Raw genomic sequence first — 24,331 nt, 5'->3', positions numbered from 1 at the left:
GTGATACACCATTCTCTTTGAGTTTGACTTGTGGCTGCCTGCCCGCAAAAGCTGTTTTACATTGTCGACCTCTCAAGGATTTCCAACCCAGCCAGTTTTGGACTTCAGATGAGTTCTCTGGTTCTCTCTTAATGATCGTTCTTTAAGCTTCCATCTGGTTGAAAGGAATTCTCTGATGTCACATTGCGCTAATTGAACAAATTTGGACAATGAGACTCTCAACTCACACACTTCTCTTCTACCATATATTGTTAAACCGGACAGACACAGTCCAACGAAATTGAAGGAAAAGCAAAGGAGCCTATTCAAGACCACTGGGATAAAGATTTCACAATTATTTTCTGATGAGATGGGATCTGGAGCAACTTCACAAGGTGCTTGGACACAAACTATGTATAAGAATATGAAAAAAGAATCCAGCACTACTTATGATGAAGGGAATTTTAATACTGTAGAAGTATCTCAGATAGAGTTTTTCTGAGCTTTAAGTCTGGTATGCAATTTTGTTTTTTGCCACACAACATTTTTATCATTTGATTATGGTAGAGGGTCAGGTGTTTTAATATTTAATAGCTTGAATTGCATTACAAAGATTGCATAGCATCAGTACATGAGTAAATTCCATTTAAATGTAATATATATATATATAAAATGGGAAAAAATACATTTTTTTTGTTTAAAACTTTATTGCAATAATAGGAAATAAGAATCTCTTAATAACACCCAGAAAATTACTCCAACCAATCTTTGGGTTTGGCACAGGTTTTGCACACTCTAACATTTGAAGAGGAAAAAGGCAGCCTTAGTAACTAAGTCTGTTTAGGTTGATTAACAACTAAACTTTTCAATATAATCCTCATACACAAAATCTCTCAAGCGTAGCATAATTTCGATTGGCACACACACATTTTGTGCTTCATATAGAAAGTCAAAAAGGTTCATCTTAAAGAGACAGTTCACCCAAAAATGAAAATTCTGTCATTATTTACTTTCCTTCATGTTCTCATGTGACCGTTGTAGAAGAATTTGTTGAAGAATTTTTCATTTTTGAGTGAACGATCTCAAACAACACTGCATTAGGTATGCCGTTTCTGCTTGGCTTTACCACCTGCACAACTCTAGTCATATCTCAAATTCAAATAAATACACAGTGCCACAAATTTTAGGTTTCCTATACTATTAGGCTAAATAGATTTATGGCTTTGCAATTTAGCATCATGGCTGTATGTAAAAATAATCTCATTGCAGTTGTTGTTCAGAGTTTGTTGCTCTTAGCTGAAGAGGAATATAGTTGTAGATGGTGTTGTGGGTAACTCTTTAACTGTCAGTCCAGTGCGGCCCAACACTGCTGAGGCCCGTTTGGTATTGATAGGCTGGTTCTCGTGTTGAAGTGGGGCTATGGGTCGGATACCCTGTGAAATCCCTTTGTGAACGAACCGGTGACCCAGGCTTCCTATGAAACAGTGAGGAATGTGCTCTGTCACGGGGGGCAGGACCAGAGGGGGAGGAGGATGCTGAAGATGGTGTGGGTGGCAACACCCGCTGTGTGGTAAACGTGACTAGGTCTGGAGGTGCCGGATGTGGACGCTGCATGGACGGTGAGTGGTGGGGAACCACAGAGGCAGCGGAGGCTGTGCTGTTGAAGTGGGCGGGAAAGGGCTGGTATGGCATAGCCTCCATAGTTTGCATGCCGTAACGAGGATACGGCTGCACTGACGCCCACATATTGCAGTTCAGGGAGGGGACCGGGAGGTCATCGGTACCTACTGTGCCCCCTGCCTCTCCCTCCATTCCTCCATACATGCATGCCTCTCTAGAGCCCAACGCATCGCTGCAGTATGGATGGGACAGCAGGGGTGGATCGTAGGAAGGAGGGGAGCGGTAGTAGTGCTCATCTGAAACTGCGGAGGCTGTTGTGTCAAGATAAGGGCGTTTGCATCCCAACTCCAAATGCCTTGTGTTATCTAAAAGAAAATTTTATATTTGAATACACAAAAGCTTGGAAATTAATCACATTTTAAAAAATGCATTTTAAATCATTCATAAAACTGCAACTAGTCATAATTTCTTTTGGGAATTGGGAATGTACCCATGCCGATATTCTTATTATTATTATTATTACATATTACCATTATTATGTTATGTTAATTATTATACTCATATTATAATTAATATTTTATATATATATATATATATATATAGATATATATATATATATATATGAAAAGAATTTTATGATGCCTAAATTCACTTTGTAGCTTTTAAATTTTAGTGATTATAATCATAAAGTGAATTTAGACATTTTGCCATTGTTTTATTTATTTATTTATTTATTTATTTATTTTATTGATGATGATTATTTTTTATTGATTTTAATAATTTTAAATGCTACAACTCATGCAGGCTGCATTTATTTAATCAAAACTACACTAAATTATACAAGTGAATTTAGGCAACAGTTTTATAATGCAAAGTCTAAAAACTGAAAAAATGAGCACAGCTTATATCGAATGTATAAAACCTGAACGATACAGATACATATCAACCAATAACCTATATTGTACTAATTTTGTGCATCCCTAGTCAGGATTCATGTGTTTTTGGCAAATAAGGTGGTTGCTTTAGCCCTGTACCTCTGTGCTTGAAGCAGTGGTAAAGAAGGCTGGATTCCCGGCTAGATGGGAAGGAGTTAGAGAGAGCTTCCTGGGAATCAGAGTTCGGTAGAGGGACGCCACTGTCATACTGATAGTGAGAAACCACCTGCGGGTGGCTACTCAGCACACCTGCACCCAGTTTTCCTGACAGATGGCCATGTGATGAGATAAGCCGCTGCCGGACCATGTTCTTAGAAATTACAGGGTAATCTTTCCTAGGAAAAGGGGCACAGTAAGATATCTATTTGGTACATTTTGCAGCATATTTTAAACGCTAATCTTACCCTTGAAGTCTGGACACACGCAAATCACCCTCATCGCTGCCACGGAAACCTTTGGCGAAAGGATTGTTCTCAATTTTTAACTGGGTGATCTATAAAAAACAAACAAGTAAGTAATTGTAATGTTTATTAAAAACAACTGCAGGTGTGAGCAATAGTTGACACTATTTGTTATGGGCAGGTTCGGTTGGTACCTTATGGTTCTGATAGGATGTAACAGAGATGAAAGCTGTCTCATGGAAGACATGAGTGCAGTAGGCCGTGTTCTTAGAGCCAAAGGCATTGTTTTCATCAGCCTTCACGATGTGTAACCTGGGCTGGTATTTGTGCATTGAGTTCAAGATGATCTGAGAACAGAAATGCAGGCCTACATTAGGAAAGAATATTAACAAAAAGAGTGCATGTATGTTTTATATATATATATATATATATATATATATATATATATATATATATATTATATATATATATATACACATATACAGGCCCTTCTCAAAAAATTAGCATATTGTGAAAAAGTTCATTATTTTCCATAATGTAATGATAAAAATTAAACTTTCATATATTTTAGATTCATTGCACACCAACTGAAATATTTCAGGTCTTTTTATTGTTTTAATAATGATGATTTTGGCATACAGCTCATGAAAACCCAAAATTCCTATCTCAAAAAATTAGCATATTTCATCCGACCAATAAAAGAAAAGTGTTTTTAATACAAAAAAAAGTCAACCTTCAAATAATTATGTTCAGTTATGCACTCAATACTTGGTCGGGAATCCTTTTGCAGAAATGACTGCTTCAATGCGGCGTGGCATGGAGGCAATCAACCTGTGGCACTGCTGAGGTGTTATGGAGGCCCAGGATGCTTCGATAGCGGCCTTAATGAAAAATGAAATCTTCATCTCCATAAAGCTTTTCAGCAGATGGAAGCATGAAGTGCTCCAAAATCTCCTGATAGCTAGCTGCATTGACCCTGCCCTTGATAAAACACAGTGGACCAACACCAGCAGCTGACATGGCACCCCCCAGACCATCACTGACTGTGGGTACTTGACACTGGACTTCAGACATTTTGGGCATTTCCTTCTCCCCAGTCTTCCTCCAGACTCTGGCACCTTGATTTCCGAATGACATGCAAAATTTGCTTTCATCCGAAAAAAGTACTTTGGACCACTGAGCAACAGTCCAGTGCTACTTCTCTGTAGCCCAGGTCAGGCGCTTCTGCCGCTGTTTCTGGTTCAAAAGCACATGCCTGTGCACGGTGGCTCTAGATGTTTCTACTCCAGACTCAGTCCACTGCTTCCGCAGGTCCCCCAAGGTCTGGAATCGGTCCTTCTCCACAATCTTCCTCAGGGTCCGGGTCACCTCTTCTCGTTGTGCAGCGTTTTTTGCCACACTTTTTCCTTCCCACAGACTTCCCACTGAGGTGCCTTGATACAGCACTCTGGGAACAGCCTATTCGTTCAGAAATTTCTTTCGGTGTCTTACCCTCTCGCTTGAGGGTGTCAATGATTGCCTTCTGGAACAGCAGTCAGGTCGGCAGTCTTACCCATGATTGCGGTTTTGAGTAATGAACCAGGCTGGGAGTTTTTTAAAAGCCTCAGGAATCTTTTGCAGGTGTTTAGAGTTAATTAGTTTGATTCAGATGATTAGGTTAATAGCTCGTTTAGAGAACCTTTTCATGATATGATAATTTTTTTAAGATAGGAATTTTGGGTTTTCATGAGCTGTATGCCAAAATCATCAGTATTAAAACAATAAAAGACCTGAAATATTTCAGTTGGTGTGCAATGAATCTAAAATATATGAAAGTTTAATTTTTATCATTACATTATGGAAAATAATGAACTTTTTCACAATATGCTAATTTTTTGGCTTTTCTCATCATCCCCATACTTATATATATATATATATATAATATATATAATATATATATATATATATATATATTATTTTTATTTTTTTATGTATATTCTACTGCATGTATATTTTCATACAATTGAAACACATTATTAACATGACAGCACTTGACGCATGATGGACTTTAGATATGTACATAACAAATCCTTCTAGTGTCACAGAGTATTAAATTATTGGGTTGAATTTATTGTACTTTTTGTATTTGATTAATTACATAAATATATGTCTATATAGTATATTGTAACTAAATGTACTGTTGCAGTACATTTTATCTACCTATTACATTCATTTTTTATATAAATATATTAATAATAATATATTTATATAAAATACCAATGGTTAGGTTTATGTGTATGGCTTGGGGTTAGAGCTTTATTAAATATACATATATATGTATGTATGACTGTATATTTAAAATTATTTGAACATTAGTATTTTTACTGTTATAAGTAGAACACCAAAATTATTAGAACACTAGTATTTTCACCAGCTAAATTCTATATTTTGCTGTAGTGTGTCAGTAGGAAATATCAGTTTACATTTCCAAACATATATTTGCCATTAATTGTAATAATCCAGTGAGATTTTTGTTTGAACAAGGAGTCTAACAAAAGCCAGTGCTCCACACAGAGATCTGATCTCATCATCATCCAGTCTGTCTGAGACAGAATAAATTCAGAAGAACTGTGGCAACGTCTGCAAACAAATAACTGACTTAAAACCATATTTTAGCTGGTGAAAATACTAGTTTTCTAATAATTTTAGCCAACATTGTATATAGCCCAATTGTTTTTTTCTTTTTTTGCATTTTTGTCAAATTTAAAAGATTCAGATCAAGAAGCAAATTTTTATATTACACAAAGATAATGTAAGTAAATACAAAATGCAGTTTTTAAATGATTTCATTTATTAAGGGAAAAAAGCTGTCCAAACCTACCTGGCCCTATGTGAGAAATTATTTGCCCCCTCCAGTTAAATCATGAAAAAACTGTGATTAACCACATTATTTTAGAAAGCTGAGTTAAATTTCACTAGCCAAACCCAGGCCTGATTACTGCCAGACCTGCTGAATCAAGAAATCACTTAAATAGAACCTGTCTGACAAAGTGAAGCATGCTTAAAGAGCAACACATCATGCTGTGAACTAAAGAAATTCAAGAACCGATGAGAAACAAGATAGTTGACATGTATCAGTCTGGAAAGGGTTATAAAGCCATTTCTAAGGCTTTGGGACTCCAGCGAACCACGGTCAGAACCATTATCCACAAATGGAGAAAACTTGGAACAGTGGTGAACCTTTCCAATAGTGGCCAACCTACCAAAATTACTCCAAGAGCACAACGACGACTCATCCAGGAGGTCATAAAAGAACCCAGAACATCATCTAAAGAACTGCAGGCCTCACTTGCCTCAATTAAGGTCAGTGTTCATGATTTAACAATAAGAAAGAGACTGGGCAAAAACAGCATCCATGGGAGAGTTCCAAGGCAAAAGCCACTGCTGACCCAAAAGAACACAAAGGCTTGTCTCACATTTGCCAAAAAATATTTATCAGAAAATCCTGAAGGAGATTGTCCGGCCGTCAGTTTGTAACCTCAAGCTCAAGCACACTTGGGTTATGCAGCAGGATAATGACCCCAAACACACCAGCAAGTCCACCTCTGAATGGCTCAAGAAAAACAAAATTAAGGTTATGGAGTTGCCAAGTCAAAGTTCAGACTTAAATCTGATTGAGATGCTGTGGCATGACCTTAAACATTCATGCTCGAAAACCCTCCATTGTGGTTGAATTAAAACAATTCTGCAAAGAAGAGTGGTCCAAAATTCCTCCACAGAGATGTGAAAGACTTATAAACAATTATTAGATTTAGGGGGCAATTACTTTTTCACTTAGTGCCAGGCAGGTTTGGACAGCTTTTTTCCCTTAATAAATGAAATCATCATTTAATACCTGCATTTTGTATTTACTTGCATTATCTTTGTGTAATATTTAACTGTTATTCCACCCCAAGATGAAAATTTTGTCATTAATCACTTACCCCCATGTCGTTCCAAACCCGTAAAAGCTTCATTCGTCTTCGGAACACAATTTAAGATATTTTGGATGAAAACAGGGAGGCTTGTGACTGTCCCATTTACTGTCATGAAATTTACACTGTCAAGGTCCCAAAAAGTATGAAAGACATTGTCAGAATAGTCCATCTGCCATCGGTGGTTCAACCTTAACGTTATGAAGCAATGAGAATACTTTTTGTACGCGAAGAAAATAAAAATAATGACTTTATTAAACAATTAATCTCCTCTGTGTCCGCATCACCGTAGCACCATTTTGGAGAACATCCGCTGAACGCAGCTTATGCTCTTCTGTGTCAGCCAAGACACAAGGATACGTTTTCTAGGTGAATTTACGATTTGATTTGAATGAAAAAACTGTGCATCTGTGCAGCAGAGCTGACACAGAAGAGTGTAAGCTGCTTGCGTTCAGCAGATGTTCTCCAAAATGGCGTTACAGTGATGCGGAGAGACACAGGGGAGACGAATTGTTGAATAAAGTCATTATTTTTGTTTTCTTCGTGTACAAAATGTATTCTCATCACTTCATAACATTACGGTTGAATCACTGATGGCAGATGGACTATTCTGACGATGTCTTTCATACTTTTCTGGACCTTGACAGTGTAATTTACATGGCAGTAAATGGGACATTCACAAGCCTCCCGGTTTTCATCCAAAATATCTTACATTGTGTTCCGAAGACAAACGAAGCATTTACGGGTGCGGAACGACATGGGGGTAAGTGATTAATGACAACTTTCATTTTGGGGTGGAGTATCCCTTTAAAAAAATTTTTGCTGATCTGTGTCTTTTAAGTGTGACAAATATGCAAAAAATTTAAAACAGAAAGGGGGCAAAAACCTTTTCACGGCACTGTGTGTGTATATATATATATATATATATATATATATATATATATATAAATATTCCTACAATATATTTTACATTTAAACATTTATAAAGCTGTGAATACAAAAATACCTTTTTTGTATGATCCTGTTACAACCATATTGTAGATTTTAGGGAATGTACAAAACTGTACGTTGAACACTAATGAGGTTGTTAATGTACAGTATATGTTAATGTGACATATGATCAATAAATATGTCAAGAGGTATTGTTCTGTGTTGTATGCAAGTAATCCAATTGAATCCTTTGTGTATGTATTTGATCATAGTGTTCTAGCACCAGTCTGCTCAGTGCCTCTGTGTGTTCGGTGTTCAGTGAAGCGTTTAGTTAGGGTCATCCCCAACACAGTTGTGTCAGGGCCAATAAGCATCAAGGCATTTCCCTTTGTTATGTCGACTCTCAGACAGAGAGTGAGGCAGCTCTCCTCATAGCTGCACATTTTTAAGAGGAGTTAGGAGTACCAGTGCACAGAGGGCAACCTCAGGTCAATCCCCCGTCTCAGACACAGACGGTACCCCAGCCAAACAAATGGTTTGAGCGCTTTATTGGGTGAATGCAGACACATGTGACCTTTGCCTGGTTGGCTGGCTGGCGTCTTGAGGTAATACTATGTGATACGAGATGCATTGATGATTCGGATACAGGGATGTGCGCTGTCCAAGTATATTATTCAAGCACCTTTGTCAGATCAATGCAGACTCCGTGGCTGGCCCTTGCCTTTCATCTCAATGTTTTCTTTTAATCTAAGATCTGTTTTTGGGAATAGAAAGTTGTGTCATGTGACCTTAAAGATATGGCCGTGCACTAAAAAAAACTGTTGCATGTTCAGTCCACAGAACACTTATAAATATATTTGGGTGTTTGGTGTGTCAGGTCAGTGGCTTATTAAAGGAAATCAAAGCAAGGTATAATGGAAATGCCAATAAATATCAACTCCTATATCTCCTATATATGAAGTAAAAGTATCTATATACTTGAGTGCACTGCAACAACCTAAGGTCTTTATTTCATGTTTTTGTTATGGAACAGTTTTGGTCAGGAATGCCCAATATATCTTTTTTTTTTTTTTTAAATCAGCATTTTTTTTGAACAGCTTAATATTTTTGTGGAGACAGTCATGTTTTTCTAGGAATAACAGGAAAATAATTATCAGCACAATAATTTTCCTGACTCCTAGCATCAGCGTATGTTTTGACTCTGACTTGTGTAGTGAGCACTAACATGGCTACAGTGGTGGCCTGTTTAGGGGCTCTCGGCCAGCCGCAGTGTCCCTGCTGTTGTGGGCATCAGTAGAGCTTAGCAACCTCTTTCCGAGCTCATTACTCGCTCTTATCACTTCCTAGGCATTCAACTAATCCTGACAGGCCAACTTTGTGCCGTTCTGACAGGTTATGAACCTAATGAGCTTGCTTCTGATGTTATTGCATCAGACATGCTAGGTCTACAAGCTCCTTTGGGCAGCGCTGCCGTGGTCAGACTCCTCACTTCTGCTTCACTGTCTCTCTTCTCCTTTCTCCTACTTTCTCAAGATGACCCTTACCATATCTCTCAGATGAGGTGTATTCAGTCTGAACTGAACAGGATTCAGAATTGCAATTCCAGTTAAATATTTAAAGAGTTGAAATGTAATTTCTATTAAAAAAAAATGTAAAAAAGTTTTGTCAAGATAGACTTAAACATGTTCGCTTGACAACCTTGCTTGAAGGTTTAATTCCAATTTAATTTAAATTTAAAGAAATAAAACTTATGAGAAAATAAATGCTTTTCTACCTTAGTCCAGTTTATCACACAGATTTTGAAAAATGTCATAACCTGATCTTCTGGTAAAACTACACAAAACTCTATAACTACCAATACTTTCCAACCACAATCACCCCTTACACTAAAACCATACCTTCCTCCAACAAATAAGCTTACATTCAGATCTGCCTCCATTCAATCAACAACTGACAGATAGAACCAACCCCCCACCCTACACTTCATTCTTTTTACAATAATCTGTTTCACTTGGATTTATGTCACAATACTGAACAAAAGATTGTCCAACTTGTAATTCCCTCTTCTTTGCTCACTCTCTCCAAAGTTTTATTGTCAGCTTAGATTTTTAGAAAATTATTTGTTCACAGCCACTCACGTGCCCAAATGGATCAAGGTGGTTGTTTGTGAGCTTCAACTTTTGAAAGGAGACCAGCTGTCTCATCCAATGGGCCCCTGTTGCAGGAGAGTCTGGGTGGACGTAGAGTCTTCCAGGCATTGCAGGCTCTGCTTTTCCTGCCACCATCCTATGGAAGAGAACATAAGAATTTCTTTAGTTGTTTGACAACTTTAAAGAGCACTCGCAACATTTGCAAAAGTCCTGTAGTTTACAGTTGTTTATGTAGTGGTTTAGGCACTGTCCCCTAGATTTTCCCTTCTAGTATTATATAGCTTTCCAGCACCTCTGACATCATGCCATTGCGTTTGAAAAGGAAAACTGTTTTTCAGTGTTGCACAAATTCTGTAGGATATAGCAGCAGGCTACAGAAGGGCTTTATGCAGAACATCTGTACATTAATGACAGTTTCAGAGCACGAGTGGTTATGTCCGTGACATTATGGGAGTAATTCCCAAAGATTTGGGGTGGCTGCTTTGACCATAACATCACTGTTAATTGTGTGCCTCGAAGGTGTCGCTGAAGATCTCCAGAACCATTGCTGGCAAATGCTGGAATTCCAGTCTATCCCACAGATTTTGAAAAATGGTCATAAAATACTTGTTCTCGTAACACAACATGCAATTCATTGAGATTTGCGTGCCATCATTATTTTATTTTTTCATGCTGGATTCAACCAGATCTGACTTATTTGTGGTGCCAATTGTTGCATGGGTGGATAGTGCCCATATCTTGTGGCATTGCTAGAGGCACAGGGTCACAAAGAGGACAACATGCATAACCCAGCTTTTTTAAGCCCATTGGTTTTGACAGACTGCCTGCTCTGGCCTACAGTAATTAACTGTGTGCTAATGACAGTCTACAGCCAGAACTAGCTAGCATTGCATGGTTAAACTGTTGCAGACTGCACATTGTTTGCATATAAATATGGCTGTAATTTGAGTTTCTTTCAGTGTTGACCTTTGCAAAAGTGTTTTATTGGATAAATTCTCATTTTATGAAAAGACTATTGAAAACAAGGCCAAAGCATTCTTTGTTGTTTATTATTTACCAACATTATACTCATGAATTCAAAGTATTAGTAAAAGTAAAACTATTGAAAATAACCATTACTTCTATACTGTAAATCATATAAATTGCATGAATAATTATTTTAATAATTGTTATATTGTATTATATAGTGTGTTAAAACTTGTAATGTGTAGTTAGTGCGAATGGCACCATTTGTTCACTCAAGTCAGCTAACTTAGAATCACATAGACTGGAGGAGACAGCAGTATAAAACATGCAAATTTTTGTCTCTTCACAATGTAGTTTGAATAAGCGCTTGTCCAGATGCCTCAAGGGACCAGTCACTGTTCTGATCCAGTCACTTTTGCGATTGCATGTTTAAGTGGAATTTCCAAAGGCATAGAGTATCCTTAAACAACTTTCCAAAATGTGGTTATTCTAATTACTCTGCTGTGAGCTTGGCTTGTTTTTTTTTCTTCCACTGCAGAAACATTAAATATAGACAGAGGGATGTTAAACTCACCACTTGTTGTCACAGAACTTGTACCGATGGTCATCAGCTGGAACAATGTCAGTTAAAAGTATGTATTTGGTCTTGGGATTCATTCCTGTGACTTTAACTTTGTAGCTGGGAAACATCCGCCTAAAAAGAGTGCATACCATCAGGGTTAAACAAAAAAGTGCCTTACCATTGAAAGAAGATGTCACATTGAAATAGATAGAACTTAATTACTTCAGGTGCTGTTAAACAATGCTAAATAATTGTATTCATTCATTCATTACTTATTTTATGTTGATTAATAATTTTATTTCTGTTTTTATACCGTGGTTTTGTCCTTAAATGACATTTAGATCTAACTTGGCAACTTGTTAATGTGCTTTCGTGCTCACTGAGGTCATTCTCTTTCAATCGCATCTACACAGGCTTATCCCATTTGTGTCATTCAGGTATCTCAATGTCGTCTTTATTGCTCATTACAGGAACAGCTTTTTTGTCCAAGCGACTTACGCCCAGGGTGCGTGTGCACCAGCTGAGCACTGACAGTAAGCATGGATAAGTCTGTCTTATCAGCTCTTTCGAGGGTTTTAACAGGCCTTAAGTGCAAGAGAATCACGGGAAGTGTTTGTTTTGGGCGGATGAATGCACGATTAGTGATCAGATAACAGCTTAACCTGTTTTTAGGACAGATTTGTTGTTTAAGAAGCACAAAAGGTCGCTTAAATCTCAAAGAAGGCTGCATGCTCAAGCATCCCCAGACAATCCTCTGCAAATCATCTCACACAAATGGCTCTTCTATAAAAGGCTACACTTCAAAAAAGTCATAAAACGTAAAGCATAAAATTTAACTGTTATGCTTGACATCCCCATATAAGGAGTCGTGATCTGTACCTGGTACTGATTTGCTTTTAGGCAGATATATATTTTTAGGGATTGAATCTGTTTTGAAGGAGCCGCTCTATAAAATGTGGGGTCTCTATTTTGTTCAGATACAGGTAAAGCTGAGATGACAGACAGAATATGCTAATATAGCAGACACAGTCATAAAACAAATCAGTGGAGCTACCTTTGGTGACCTCTTCACATGAAATATCCAAAAGAATCTTTTTTATCTCATCTGCAAAGCTGCAAAAAGATCGCGTCCCCTTATAAATTCTGAGTGCTTTTTTAATGGCAGATCTTTTAAACAGCGGGCAGCTAAACAGCCCTATTGAACCACCCCACTCCTTTAAAAGTTCTACTGCACTGCTTTACTTTTTTGAGGCTTTCTGAAGGGTTCCACCAGCAGTCATACATTTATTACGGCAAATAAATGTACCCTGAACTGAATCATTTCATTGCATTTGCAAATGCAGAGCTGCTCAGGCCTGCACAATGTAAAAAGTTCCTGAGAGCACTACCTCTAATACCCAGAGGAAGAGCCCAGGGAAAGGTAAAGCTCCATGTCTGGCCCAGGCCTGCAATCCAATCAATGTAAATCACTCTGGGCAAGAGATTGCAAAAGAGGTGCTTTAAGCCATCAGGAACATCTTAAACAAACCTGTCCACCAGACTTATTCTGAAAATGCTGTGTTTCCTTGTGTCAATAATTACATTTATCATCCACTGTCTTATTCTACTGTTGGTTCCAACATTGTTTCTAGACTTTACAATCAGGTTAAATTAAATGCATTTAGAATGATGAACTAACAAAATAACCTTTACAGCATTTTTATAGAATTGTAATTTTTATTTAAACTGTATTTTTAAAATCTAATTCAATTATACATTTATATTCATAAAGTCAGTTTATAAATTTTGTAACATATATTTATACAACTTTTAATTTTTACATTTTTTTAGTATATGTAAAAAATTAACATAAACCCAAATGCTGTAAAATATAGTTTAGCAATAGTTATGTTAATATTTTATGATACCTATTACATTAATTAAATAAAACTTACTGTAAAATGTTACATTAAACATTACAAGAGTTCTTGTGTACTTTCATGTACTGAACATGTAGACGTTTTCAAAATATGCAAACCTATCTAAAATAAATTATTCATGTTAAGAAAATACAGTTAGGAAAAATTAACATCAGTATTTACAGTACTAACTGTGAGGATGTAATAAATCTTGAGTAAAACACATTTACTCAAGACTCGTATGTAAACACCTGAGGGATATGTAATGCTCTTTCCATTTATGCAACACTTTGGCATAATGGCTGCCACAGTAGATCACATGGCATGTCTAAAGGGGCCTTACAGTGGCTCTGTGACAGTATTCTGTTGCTGTAGGTAGTCACGTTGCAAAATTTCCTTCTTTTTCTTGTTGCTTAAAGGAATAGTTCACCCAAAAATTTTAAATCTGTCATCATTTATTCATCATCATTGCATATGACTAATTTTCTTCTGTGGAACAAAAGAATATATATTGCAGTGTAGTTAGGACCTCTGCATTCTTCCAAATATCTTATTTGTATTCTGTAGAAGAAAGTCAGACATGTGAGCCATGAGGGTGAGTAAATGTTGTATGTGAGTTAATTTTTGGTTTATATTATGTGTCAAGTGTGTAGATATCCAAGGGAGTGAAAATGCTTTCAAATGATATGATTACTTTTTTAGTTATCTCAGTAAAAGCACTGTTTATGGGTGGGCCTGCGCTTCAGTTTATATGTGTGAGGACGACATTGAGAAATGGCAAATATGAAAGTGTATCGTATCGGTGTCAGCATCTGCATTATGCCAGCTGTTTCTTTTAGCGCTTTTGTACGCCTGTGCTTTCAGTGATTCATGCTATCTGAAAGAGTCGGCAGAACGCCTAGATCAAAAGAAGCTTGATGATGAAGCAAGAGAGGTCCTTTAGGGCCTGGGAGACGCGATCAAACGGGGCACCGTGCTTCTCTCATCAGCCTCGCTGATGCTTACTCTGACGGGCTGTGTACAAGTAACACCAGCCGGCAGCTTTCAATAGTCATGCTTAGTACTGGGCCGAAGACACGTATGCGCAAGTTGTAGCAGAGTTCAGCTAAGTTTCATCATTTCCTCAAAGGGATATTCTGAGTTCAACACAGAGTTCAAATGACAGCATACATAATGTTGATTACCACACCAAAAAAAAAAATGACTTGTCAAATTTGACTTGCAAAAATCAAGGTTACAATAAGGCACTTAATTAGGACGTCTAGTTTTGGAGGACTCAAAACCAGAAACGTGTGTCATTTTATTAATGCACTGAATTATTCGGTTAAAACGTATGTATTACTTGAGCTGTGAAGCGGTTTAAATCATCACTTTCACTGTCATTTTAGGTTTCATACTGTTATGTTGTCATGTCAACAGAATTCTCAAATTGGATAAAACTTTGAACAGAAATGTTTAGTCACGTTAAAATTATGCTAACACACACATTGTTTATGTCTTGTGGCTGACCTATTGAAAGTGAATATATTAATGTTTATAAATGTAACGCAGGAAGAAAGGGACAAATGGAAATTAGTTTTTGTGATAATCAACATTATGCCCCAAATGCTGTTAACTGAGCTTGTACTAAACCCAGAATATTCTTTAAAACTATGTATGACCCAGTTTCTCTGCATAGAAAGTAGTGCTATTCGCATGACTGGGGGATTGTTTTACTGTTTATGCTAAACTAAATCGCTTTTTGATGAACTAAAACACTAAAATTTTAACATGATATTATTCTTTGGATTTTCACCTTGTTTGTGGAATTCACAGAAGCTACTGTAAATATTGTCATAATCAGTTTTTGTTACTATATTACACCCGATGAATTTTATGTAACAGTGTATTCTTCTTCAGCATAAACCTGGCTATACTGTCAAATGGCATATACCGTGCAGACATGGCTCAAGCCTGCTTTGTAACACAAGACCACGATGAGAATCATTGCATGAAATTGGCCTCAATTTTGTGTAATGGGAGCCATCGTGAAGAAACCTGGCAAGTTTTCTCAAGATTTACAGTTCAGTGAATGGCTGTCTAATGTCCTACAAGTCATATCCCCTCAAAAAAAAGAAAATGAAACAGTGAATAGCTCTTCCTGCTTCATGGCTCGATTGACATATTGAGCATCTTTAACAGAGCCTGGTGTCCATTATACACTAAAGTATGTAAAATGAAATGAGTCCATCTGTTGTTGAACTATGTGGAAGTACAGTCTCCTGTTCTGTGAACAGCTGTCCGACTGAACAGTGCTTTGGCTCTTCAAAGGGTTTAAGGATTCTTGGAGCACTTTATCAGTTGGACAAGGGGAAGCCCATCCCTCACAATGTTACAGCATTAAAGAAAAATTGTGGTGACCTTTTGCATTTTCCACAGAGAAGCGCTGAGATACTGCCTGGCAGAGAGCATTGACTCATTCTCTGCTTAATATCCAGGGTCCTGCTCTTAATCCACAGGGCACATTAAATCTAACACACGGGGCAGCCGTTTGTGTTTTCAATTAGACATTTGCAGGCACAGGAATTCAGCCTTGCTTTACCTTGGTCACGTAATATTTTATAAACATTCCATTAAAAGCGCTTTCGCATTTCATGCAACCGAGGCTCTTGGTACAACAAGGTTTCACATTTGCATTTCTTACAGGAAGTGAGATGACCTAGTTATGTTTTTGTATCCCAGTCACAAAACCACTTTTCTCTTTGTGTCTGCTTATGTTTAAAATCTATGAAAATCAAGAATCTGTGAATCGATGAATTGAAATGGAAAATGGGAATGATGCTCTTCTTGCCTGCCTGCTTTGGTGATGATCATCTCGGTTCCGGCCTCATGGAACTTTTTCCATAGTTCCCTGTCGTGAAGAACCACTTTGATGTTTTCAATGTTCTGAAGGTCCACGCACAAAAAAAGATAAATGATGATTAGTCGTTGTCGATGAAAAAACTTTAAAATGGTGCTTAATTTATTAAAGTTTTTTTTTTTTTTTTTTTTTTTTTTTTTGCTGTAATTCTTTTTATTGTGTTTTAGCAATAAATCTATGTTATGTTACATTACATCTCTTTGCATATGTAAAGACCTACAAGTCAGGCGACATTAAAAGATTGCAACTGATTGGCTACCTGGTCAGACTCATTGTTCTGGGGAATGCTGGGAGTTGTAGGCAGGCCCAAATGTGAGGAATCACTGGCAAGCTCAGGACGCCCACCCAACTGGGCCACGGTCATACCTTCATCAGCCACAGCTGAAGCCTTCTCCTGTAGCATTTCTGTAAAATTACAGAAATATTAGTTAAATGATAACTTCACAATTTAACTTTCACAATAGGAAAAATCATTTCAGGTTAATATGAAAACTGAAACCTGTGTTTTTCCACTTTTTTGGCAAACATCTTTTATAAAATTAAAAAAGAAAATAGAAAGCTGAGAATGCTCATGCATTATCTTGTTGCTTATTTTATTTTCCTTCTGCTGAAACCTGGCATAATGATGTGGACAAATAATATATACTTTATGAATCTAAGAAAATAACACATTCAACAATAAACATGAAAAAAAAAAACCTAATACAAGCACATACTTCGTTTGTTTGTTTGTTTTTTATTTCTAGTAATTCGGCCGATGTAAATATAAAATAGTGTATACGTAATTTAAACTATAAAAAAGGAAAGAACAAGCCTATGAAAAAAAGAAACGTATCCTGTAGTTTTAACACAAGCTAATGATATCCGTATAATGAAAATACCAGAGATGCCATAGTTCCTCTTTGTTCTCTCATAGTCTGCTGTAATTGATTATACACACACAGACAAGACATGGGCTTCAAAATTTGAGAAATAGCGAACATTAACATTTACATTTTGTGAGGGAAAGTCTGTCCTCATAACATGGCCTGACAATTCATTTCAAGGAAAGGGGTCGAGATCCGTTTGTTCTGAAGTATCGCAAGATTAAATATTTACACTTCCAGCATTCGGGCACCTCGGTTTTATGGAAGCATGCTAAACACTGCTGATTCCATTAAGGGAGGTCACAAACTTAGCCTCGCTCTCACGCCCCTTCTCTGCTCACACTCAGACATCACACCAGAGGTATGTCTCATTACTGTACTACAGCACACAGCCTTCATAAATGCTGCCTATCTGCACCATGGACAACAAACCATTCTCATCGTGAAATCCACCCAGTCCTAATCTGACGCATGTAAACAATGTGAGTGTGCGCCCTTCAGATAAAAGAAGAAGAGCGGGATTCCGTGTAAACTTGGGCAGGCATTTGCCAAAGCTAATAAAGATAAAGTCTGACAGGCACCGTGAGGCTACAGCAAATCAACCCTGGACTTTTCCAGTCCAAAATGTGCCTTTCACTTACACTGTTTAACTAAGCCCAGTGAGCGAGAGCTCTGTTTACATCTCTGTCACCCCAGACATATAATCCGCTAAACTATTCCTGGCAGATACTGCTCTGTGCACACTGAGGTTGGCTGGATATTTCCAGACCCTGTTGTCCAAAATGTTCAACGCTGACCAAATTTCAACTAGCCCCATGTTTTAAAAAAATAAATAAACTACAATTGTTTAAGGATGGGCTGCATTATATTGGCCATGCTTTTGTGGTCAGAATTCACACAGTTCATTGAAATTACTTTCGGAAACCTGCAATAATCTTTTGTCTGGAACCATGATGAGTTTTCAGGTAGTCCATCAGCCAGTTCTGTTTTTTGTTTTTAGTTTTGATGCATGTTTTAATAGCGGCCTAGTATCTTTGGCCTTCCATTTGGTAACAGATTGGATACAATGTGTGTAGAGGACATGCCCGTTCATTTCTAACACAGTAAAACAATACAATTTCCTTCTTTCCTTCTATAGTGATATTCCGCAATATTTATTCAATGATATTTTAGAACACATAAGGTTTAGTAATGCAAACTTTTCTTATCCCTTTTGGCTGTATAAATGACCCATAAATGCTCTTCCGAAGCCAAAGTTGTTTTGGAAAGGTATAAGACCCTTTTGTATTTTATTAGAACATTTATTTTTAACATATGTAGGTTTTGTTATCCCATGACTGCGCAAATTTTGTCACCGTCACAATCACAGTGGGAACATGAAAAATGCTCGAAATGGGTTGGCCCCCTTCAGGTGCCCTCTAACCATGTGAATTAAATTGGATTTGAACGCTGAAAAATAAAATATTGTAATTGGGTTCTATTATAACACAGATTATTCTATTGAATGCATATTGTAGCTTTCGTTTGATTGTTTTTGGATTATGTTCAAGAATTAGTGTGGGGAAAAGATGAACAGTTTGAGATTACGGTATAATTCTTGGTATCTGTCTGGTATAACTATTTTAGTTGTGCATTGCGTCTTCGTTGTGATATAAAATAGTGCAACTAATAGTAATATTTATTATTAATAGATGCTGTCGATTATTAATTTTGTTATTCCGTTTGTGTGCAAATGCGTGTTTTTCTTGGTTAATTTATTCCGAAATTTCAGTATTTCACCTACCTAAAATTTTTTAATTTTAAAAAAATTAACAAAAATCTGTATTTTAAAATGAGAAGTTATGCGGTTTACGTATGTGAATATTTTTGTTCTTTTGCATTCACGTCAATCTTCTATTTATTTGCGATAATCAGTGTATTTTTTACATTTTTATTTCTCACAAGCGTCTAAATGGCGATATTTGCCATCATAGTTTACCAAGCACTGTGCCATCCGAATGAATTAAGCTGATGCTTTAAGGCCTTAGGTCTACTCCATCCCACCCGATAAAAGGATGGATCAGGGATTGACGCGAAGAAGATCAAAAGTATCTGCATTATCAGATGTTTATGCATGTAAACAATGTGCACCCAACAATTAAGCGAAGACACACGTATACAGCCTACAGGCCCCAATGCTTTCTTTTGTTATAGATCACATTTACACGCAATATTACATGCAAAAATATGAGGAGTTGTAAGATCACATACGTAGAATTAAATAGTATATACTGTAAAAGAAGGTTTGTACAAGACTAGTATTTTTAGGAATCATAATAAAAACAAAAGAATGGCTGCACATTTAGTGTACAGTAATATGAACTTGAGGTTGCGTTGTTTACATCACATGCTAAGACGATCTTTAGATATTGTTAAAGAAAAGACCAAGCCAGGGTTTTATGAAAGAGTGACGCCTGCTCGTTGATCACTTAATTTGATAAAGAAGGATAGATCAACTGCGTCAAATCGCATTACCGCCCTCCATGCACACATAAGTGAGGGTTCAGTCCGGCACAAGGATTTCAGAGCAGCATGATTTGACCTACTGAAAACAAATGTAATATTACCTCATAAAATATTATGTTCTGAAATCCTCCATATCATTCCAAACCGCAATAATTTGTCCACTGCGACATTACAGCAGGAAGTTACGTCCCGGTGTGGCGTTGAGTTCAGTACACTAGCAGCTCAGCATCCCCTGTCTCTGATCATGAGCAGACAGAGCTGTCTCTTCCCCAGAGTCTGCTTCTGTTCAAGCACCGCCGCGAGCCTCGTGGTAACACCGCTGAGTGCCCGTCTCAGAGGCAAATGGTCACTACGTGATGTTTTCTTGGAAACACAAAGTATCCGCAGAACAGCTTGAATTGTTAAAGCACAGGGGTGAATATGTTGGCTCATTCACTCATTCCCTCCTTCCCCCCGCGCCTCATCGCTGACGTTGCTCTCAATAACACCAAACCCGACACAACCCGATGCGCAGGGTTCACTCACTAACGGTCCTCTCATGAGGAAAGCAAGTCTATTCATCGTGAAACATGACTTGTAGCCTCGTCTCATTGTTCTTTCCCCCGCATCAATAATATAAAATGCAGGTATTCAAAAGTATCAAGTCAAAAAAAAACACATTTTGGAATGTTGATTTGCACTTGGCATAAGGGGAAATTGTTTCCTTTGAAGAAAAATATATTTATTATTCTTTTTATTTTTTTTTAATGTTGAACAATTATTTTTTTTCTATCTTTTCCACTTGTTCCCCACCCAGAACTCCCCATTACAAATATTGAAATTATAGAAATTCGACTTTACATTCACCCCAGTTTGTCTTGTTTTAAATATAGGCTATAGCCATAGTATGTCTGCTCAAGTATGTATGCTCTCATTGCCAAACATTTTAGACAACACTTGAGTTGTTAAAAATAATAATAATAATCTAATTTCCATGACTTTTCATGGAAATGAGACTTACAGAAGAGAACTACTAGGACAGCAAAGTAACAATTTGAAGATTATAAATTTAAAAAAAAATTAAGATTTTTGGATCATGATAAAAGAAGCTTTATTTTGTCATTACCAATTACGCACCAGTCATTATTTAATAGTTTGAATTCGTTTGAAATAATTTGAATTGAGTATTTATCTGTCATTTTGTTTTTGTAATTTATCAAGTCCAAGGTTTTTTCTATCAAAATGGCATTATCACACATCATTGCCATCAGACATCCAAAAAATCCACCGCATCACACATTATGCCATTATACCAAGATGATAAAATGTGTGATCACACATTTTACCACACATTATACCAAAATCCACCCAAAGGTTGATCAAGGTTATCATCAGATCTTTAAAGAAGGATCTGATAGATGTTTTAACAAAGACGAAACAGTCTGACGAAGTTTCATTACTTAAGATTTTAAGTTATAGCCAAAAGTACTTCTAATTGAAGAATCACCCATTCATGCTCGGACATAAACAGGTTGAACGTTAGCCATGTTTGTGTAACAATGTCATTTGTATATGTTGTGAGCTTACTATCATTTTCACAGTTTAAAATGATTCAGTTGTTTTGCATATTTGTTCCGATTTTATACGTTCGGATGTTTGAATTTAAAATCTACTGAGGATTTCGTTTAAACGTCCAAGCATTTCCAGTGAAATATGGTTGCGGTTTTAGAGTAAATGGGTCGAAGCACAAGGCTGAAAGATCAATAAATCACCTGGAGCAGTTCGAGGGCCGTGGGAGCCTTGACTTATATCTACTGGTGACATGACCAAATGAATGGCAACAGCCAGAATATGTCCTTCTCAAACGCGTTTGTCATTCGCGCCAATGTAATTTCCCAAACAGGTCAAGCAGATAAGAATAAACGCAGGAATAATGCAAGACGGTTTTCTGTGTTTGGAGATACGCCTCAATAATGGGTGTCATGAAATAGTTTAGTTTTATTTGTTTTACCCTCTTATTGAGAGAAATTCCGGACGACACAATAGGCCAATATTATATATTCTTTCGTCTATAGAGGTAGACAAATGTGTTTAGATTTTTAAAATTCTAATTTGTACAGTCTGTCCTCTTAAAAGCTGACACATTTGCTACACTGTGTCAATAAATATATAGGCCTACGTGTTTAATTAAAAAAATAAAAGTTGACTGACACTTAAATAAGGTTGTTACACGTTCGTTCGATAGCCTTAGTTTGTTATAAGTAGCCTACGTTCGCTTAATTTTTAAACCTTTTATTTAATAATTTAAAACAGACATATTCTAATATAAATAATAAATGTCTAAATAATAAAAAATTGTATTAAAACATAATAATAATAGCACGGACTATAATGTATAGGCTATTTATAGCTACTTTAAGGAATTTATTGTCATTGGCCTGTTTAATTTAGCTATTTTTCCACTGTACTAGTGTTTGCTGTCAAATACAATGTCTCTTCAATCACCTTTGCATAGAATATTGCTCTAAAACGATCTTTGTCCAGACATTCAGCCATCTTTTAATGTAGGCAATGTAAGCCGCAACAAATATAATTAGGCTATATCACGTTTACTAAATGTCAAAATGTCGGATTATATTCACGTCAGGGCCCGCCTGCTTTATTTATCCCATCAGACTTCAGTAAGTCAAACTATTTTTTGTCAATAGACTTATATATTGAGGTAGAATATATAGCCTACTCTACAGTTTAAAAGGCGTAAAGTTTGTTTGAAATAATCCTTAAATTTGGCCTATAGGTGCATAGGTCATTCATTGTTTAGTTCAATCTCAAAACATTTAATTCTTGAAATTGTTTCGTAACTGTGCTAATTACTCAAATGTTACTGACATCCTGTCACAGATTAGAAAAAAAGAAATAGCTTAATGTTTGGTTTATTTCACAACTAAATAAAACCATCTAAAACGTCATAGGCCAATAGGCTGGATGCACACAAATATTCTCATGAGGAATAGTAATTTTAGGCAGTATTTATTTGCTTAAACCTTAGTGCATTAGCTGCCGATATCACACGTGATTGAAAATAATTGGTCTTACCTCCACCTCACTGATCTTGGTACACCTTCTGTGTGTGTGAACCTCTGGGTGAGTCTCGCTCAAGATGGGCGCTTTCTTGGGGATCCTCAAGTAGGCAAGTGATACCTTAGCGTGCTATATAAGATGTCGCTATAAAAGGGATGATTTTTTATAGGGGATGAATTGAGCTGCCTTTCTGAAAGGGAATTTAAACTTCACTCACTCCCACCGTCACGTGGTCTTGAAATTAGGAACAGCAGTAGGGTTAGTTTATGTACTGAGAGCAGGGTGTTACCGAATCGACACTGAGCGATGCTCTCAAAACTTACACGTTACAGTTGAAGCATTACCGTCACACCGCTAGTTTTCGTTTAGCTACTCTGCCTCGTGAAAAATGTTTACCTTTAACAACATCTGTTACGGATGGAAACAACAAATAGATGCTATAATAAATCAGTCATCTCATTTAATAATACAAATGCTATGATCATTCAAAATTAATGCTGAAATCTTGATTATTGAAGTAGCCTAGCCTACACTGTAAATAATTCGGCGTCGTTTTACAATATAGGCCTAGCCTATATTTGTTGTTCTTCGGGGCTTTACGGATTACTAATACAGTTTTTAAAAATCAGAATGTTAACACATTTAATCGAATTTAGCGTCAATGGTTGAATATTCACAATAAAATGTTATGAAATTTTGTGTGACTAATTAATTTTAGGTTTAAACTGGCAAAAATTATTAATACCTAGACTATAGGCCTAACTTGATTGTATCTTGTTGTTGAGTTTTGTCATTTAGAAGAAGTAAAGAGTAATGCTATCTTGAGGTTATTATTATGGTTCGTTTTTATTTATAGCCTGTATTTAACCTCTGTGGTACCCTAATAAATTAGCATATAAATTACCATTTTTTTTTACTGTATACAGTTGTTTTATTTGTAATGTTCTTTTTATCTACCTAATTCCTAATATAAAAATTGCTTGACTAAAGATTTTTAAATCAGATTTTAAGAAGTTCTGTCAGTTGAATCAGTATCCCTGTGGAAGCATCAGTGAGTGATTAATGTGTATGGGAGTGCAGGCTCTTTTTCCTTAGAAAAACATTTGCCTGTATAATTGGTCATGGGCAAGAGGGGTCTCTGCTAATAAACAACAAAGAGTAAGGAGGCTGATGGGGGGCAGAAAATCCCCTCGTCCTACATTTCTCTTTCCCTTTTTCCTTCTCATACCTGAAATCTTCATTCAATCCTGTGCATTATGTTCTTAAATATTTCCAAAATCCTGCTTATCCTGCACAGATCCAGTCTTTTCACACTACTTAACCGGTTTATACTGTGGTAACAGTGCCTAGTATAGACTTTGGCATGAAATTATCGGGTGAGGATGCTCTCATCTCTTCTCGGCTTGCTGTATTTCTCAGAAGAGCATTATGTGCAGTTGGCTTTACACTAGGACATTGTCTATGCCCGGCGGCAGATAGTCAGTACAGAGCAGTGACATCACAATGGCTTCATAGTAAAACCTCCGACCGACCCGCCACCCTGGAACCAGCATAACCCCATACTGCCATAGTCATTAGCTCAGATGTCTGTGTGCAGTCAGTGTGTT

General features: G+C 36.8%; 1 protein-coding gene across 2 annotated transcripts; it reads right to left on the bottom strand.

Annotated features, from left to right (window-relative positions):
- Nucleotides 1–423: 423 nt before the first annotated feature.
- Nucleotides 424–23,018, bottom strand: tbx4 (T-box transcription factor 4). Of its 2 annotated transcripts, none has more exons than XM_042739624.1 (9): nucleotides 22,740–23,018; nucleotides 16,553–16,698; nucleotides 16,225–16,319; nucleotides 11,509–11,628; nucleotides 9,957–10,104; nucleotides 3,130–3,282; nucleotides 2,939–3,027; nucleotides 2,634–2,869; nucleotides 424–1,964 (listed from the first exon to the last, which is right to left on the bottom strand). In XM_042739624.1, exons 2-9 carry the CDS (start codon nucleotides 16,694–16,696, stop codon nucleotides 1,318–1,320), a joined length of 1,632 nt encoding a protein of 543 aa, XP_042595558.1. In that variant the 5' UTR covers nucleotides 16,697–16,698; nucleotides 22,740–23,018; the 3' UTR covers nucleotides 424–1,317. The 2 variants fall into 2 exon arrangements, with proteins under 2 accessions (XP_042595558.1, XP_042595557.1); XM_042739623.1 differs by lacking the exon at nucleotides 22,740–23,018 and adding an exon at nucleotides 19,766–20,247.
- Nucleotides 23,019–24,331: the final 1,313 nt, after the last annotated feature.

This window comes from Cyprinus carpio, chromosome B15 (assembly GCF_018340385.1).
Source record: "Cyprinus carpio isolate SPL01 chromosome B15, ASM1834038v1, whole genome shotgun sequence".
NCBI lineage: Eukaryota > Metazoa > Chordata > Actinopteri > Cypriniformes > Cyprinidae > Cyprinus > Cyprinus carpio.
Note: the sequence above shows the minus strand (reverse complement) of the source record. Positions and strands in the feature narration are given on the sequence as shown.

Coding starts and splice junctions, on each gene's coding strand:
- tbx4 (XM_042739624.1), bottom strand. CDS start 16,696: ATGCTACAGGAGAAGGCTTCAGCTGTGGCTGATGAAGGTATGACCGTG. Junction 16,320..16,552: donor AGAACAATGAGTCTGACCAG/GTAGCCAATCAG, acceptor GTGGACCTTCAG/AACATTGAAAACATCAAAGT. Junction 3,028..3,129: donor CATCCTATCAGAACCATAAG/GTACCAACCGAA, acceptor TGTTTTTTATAG/ATCACCCAGTTAAAAATTGA.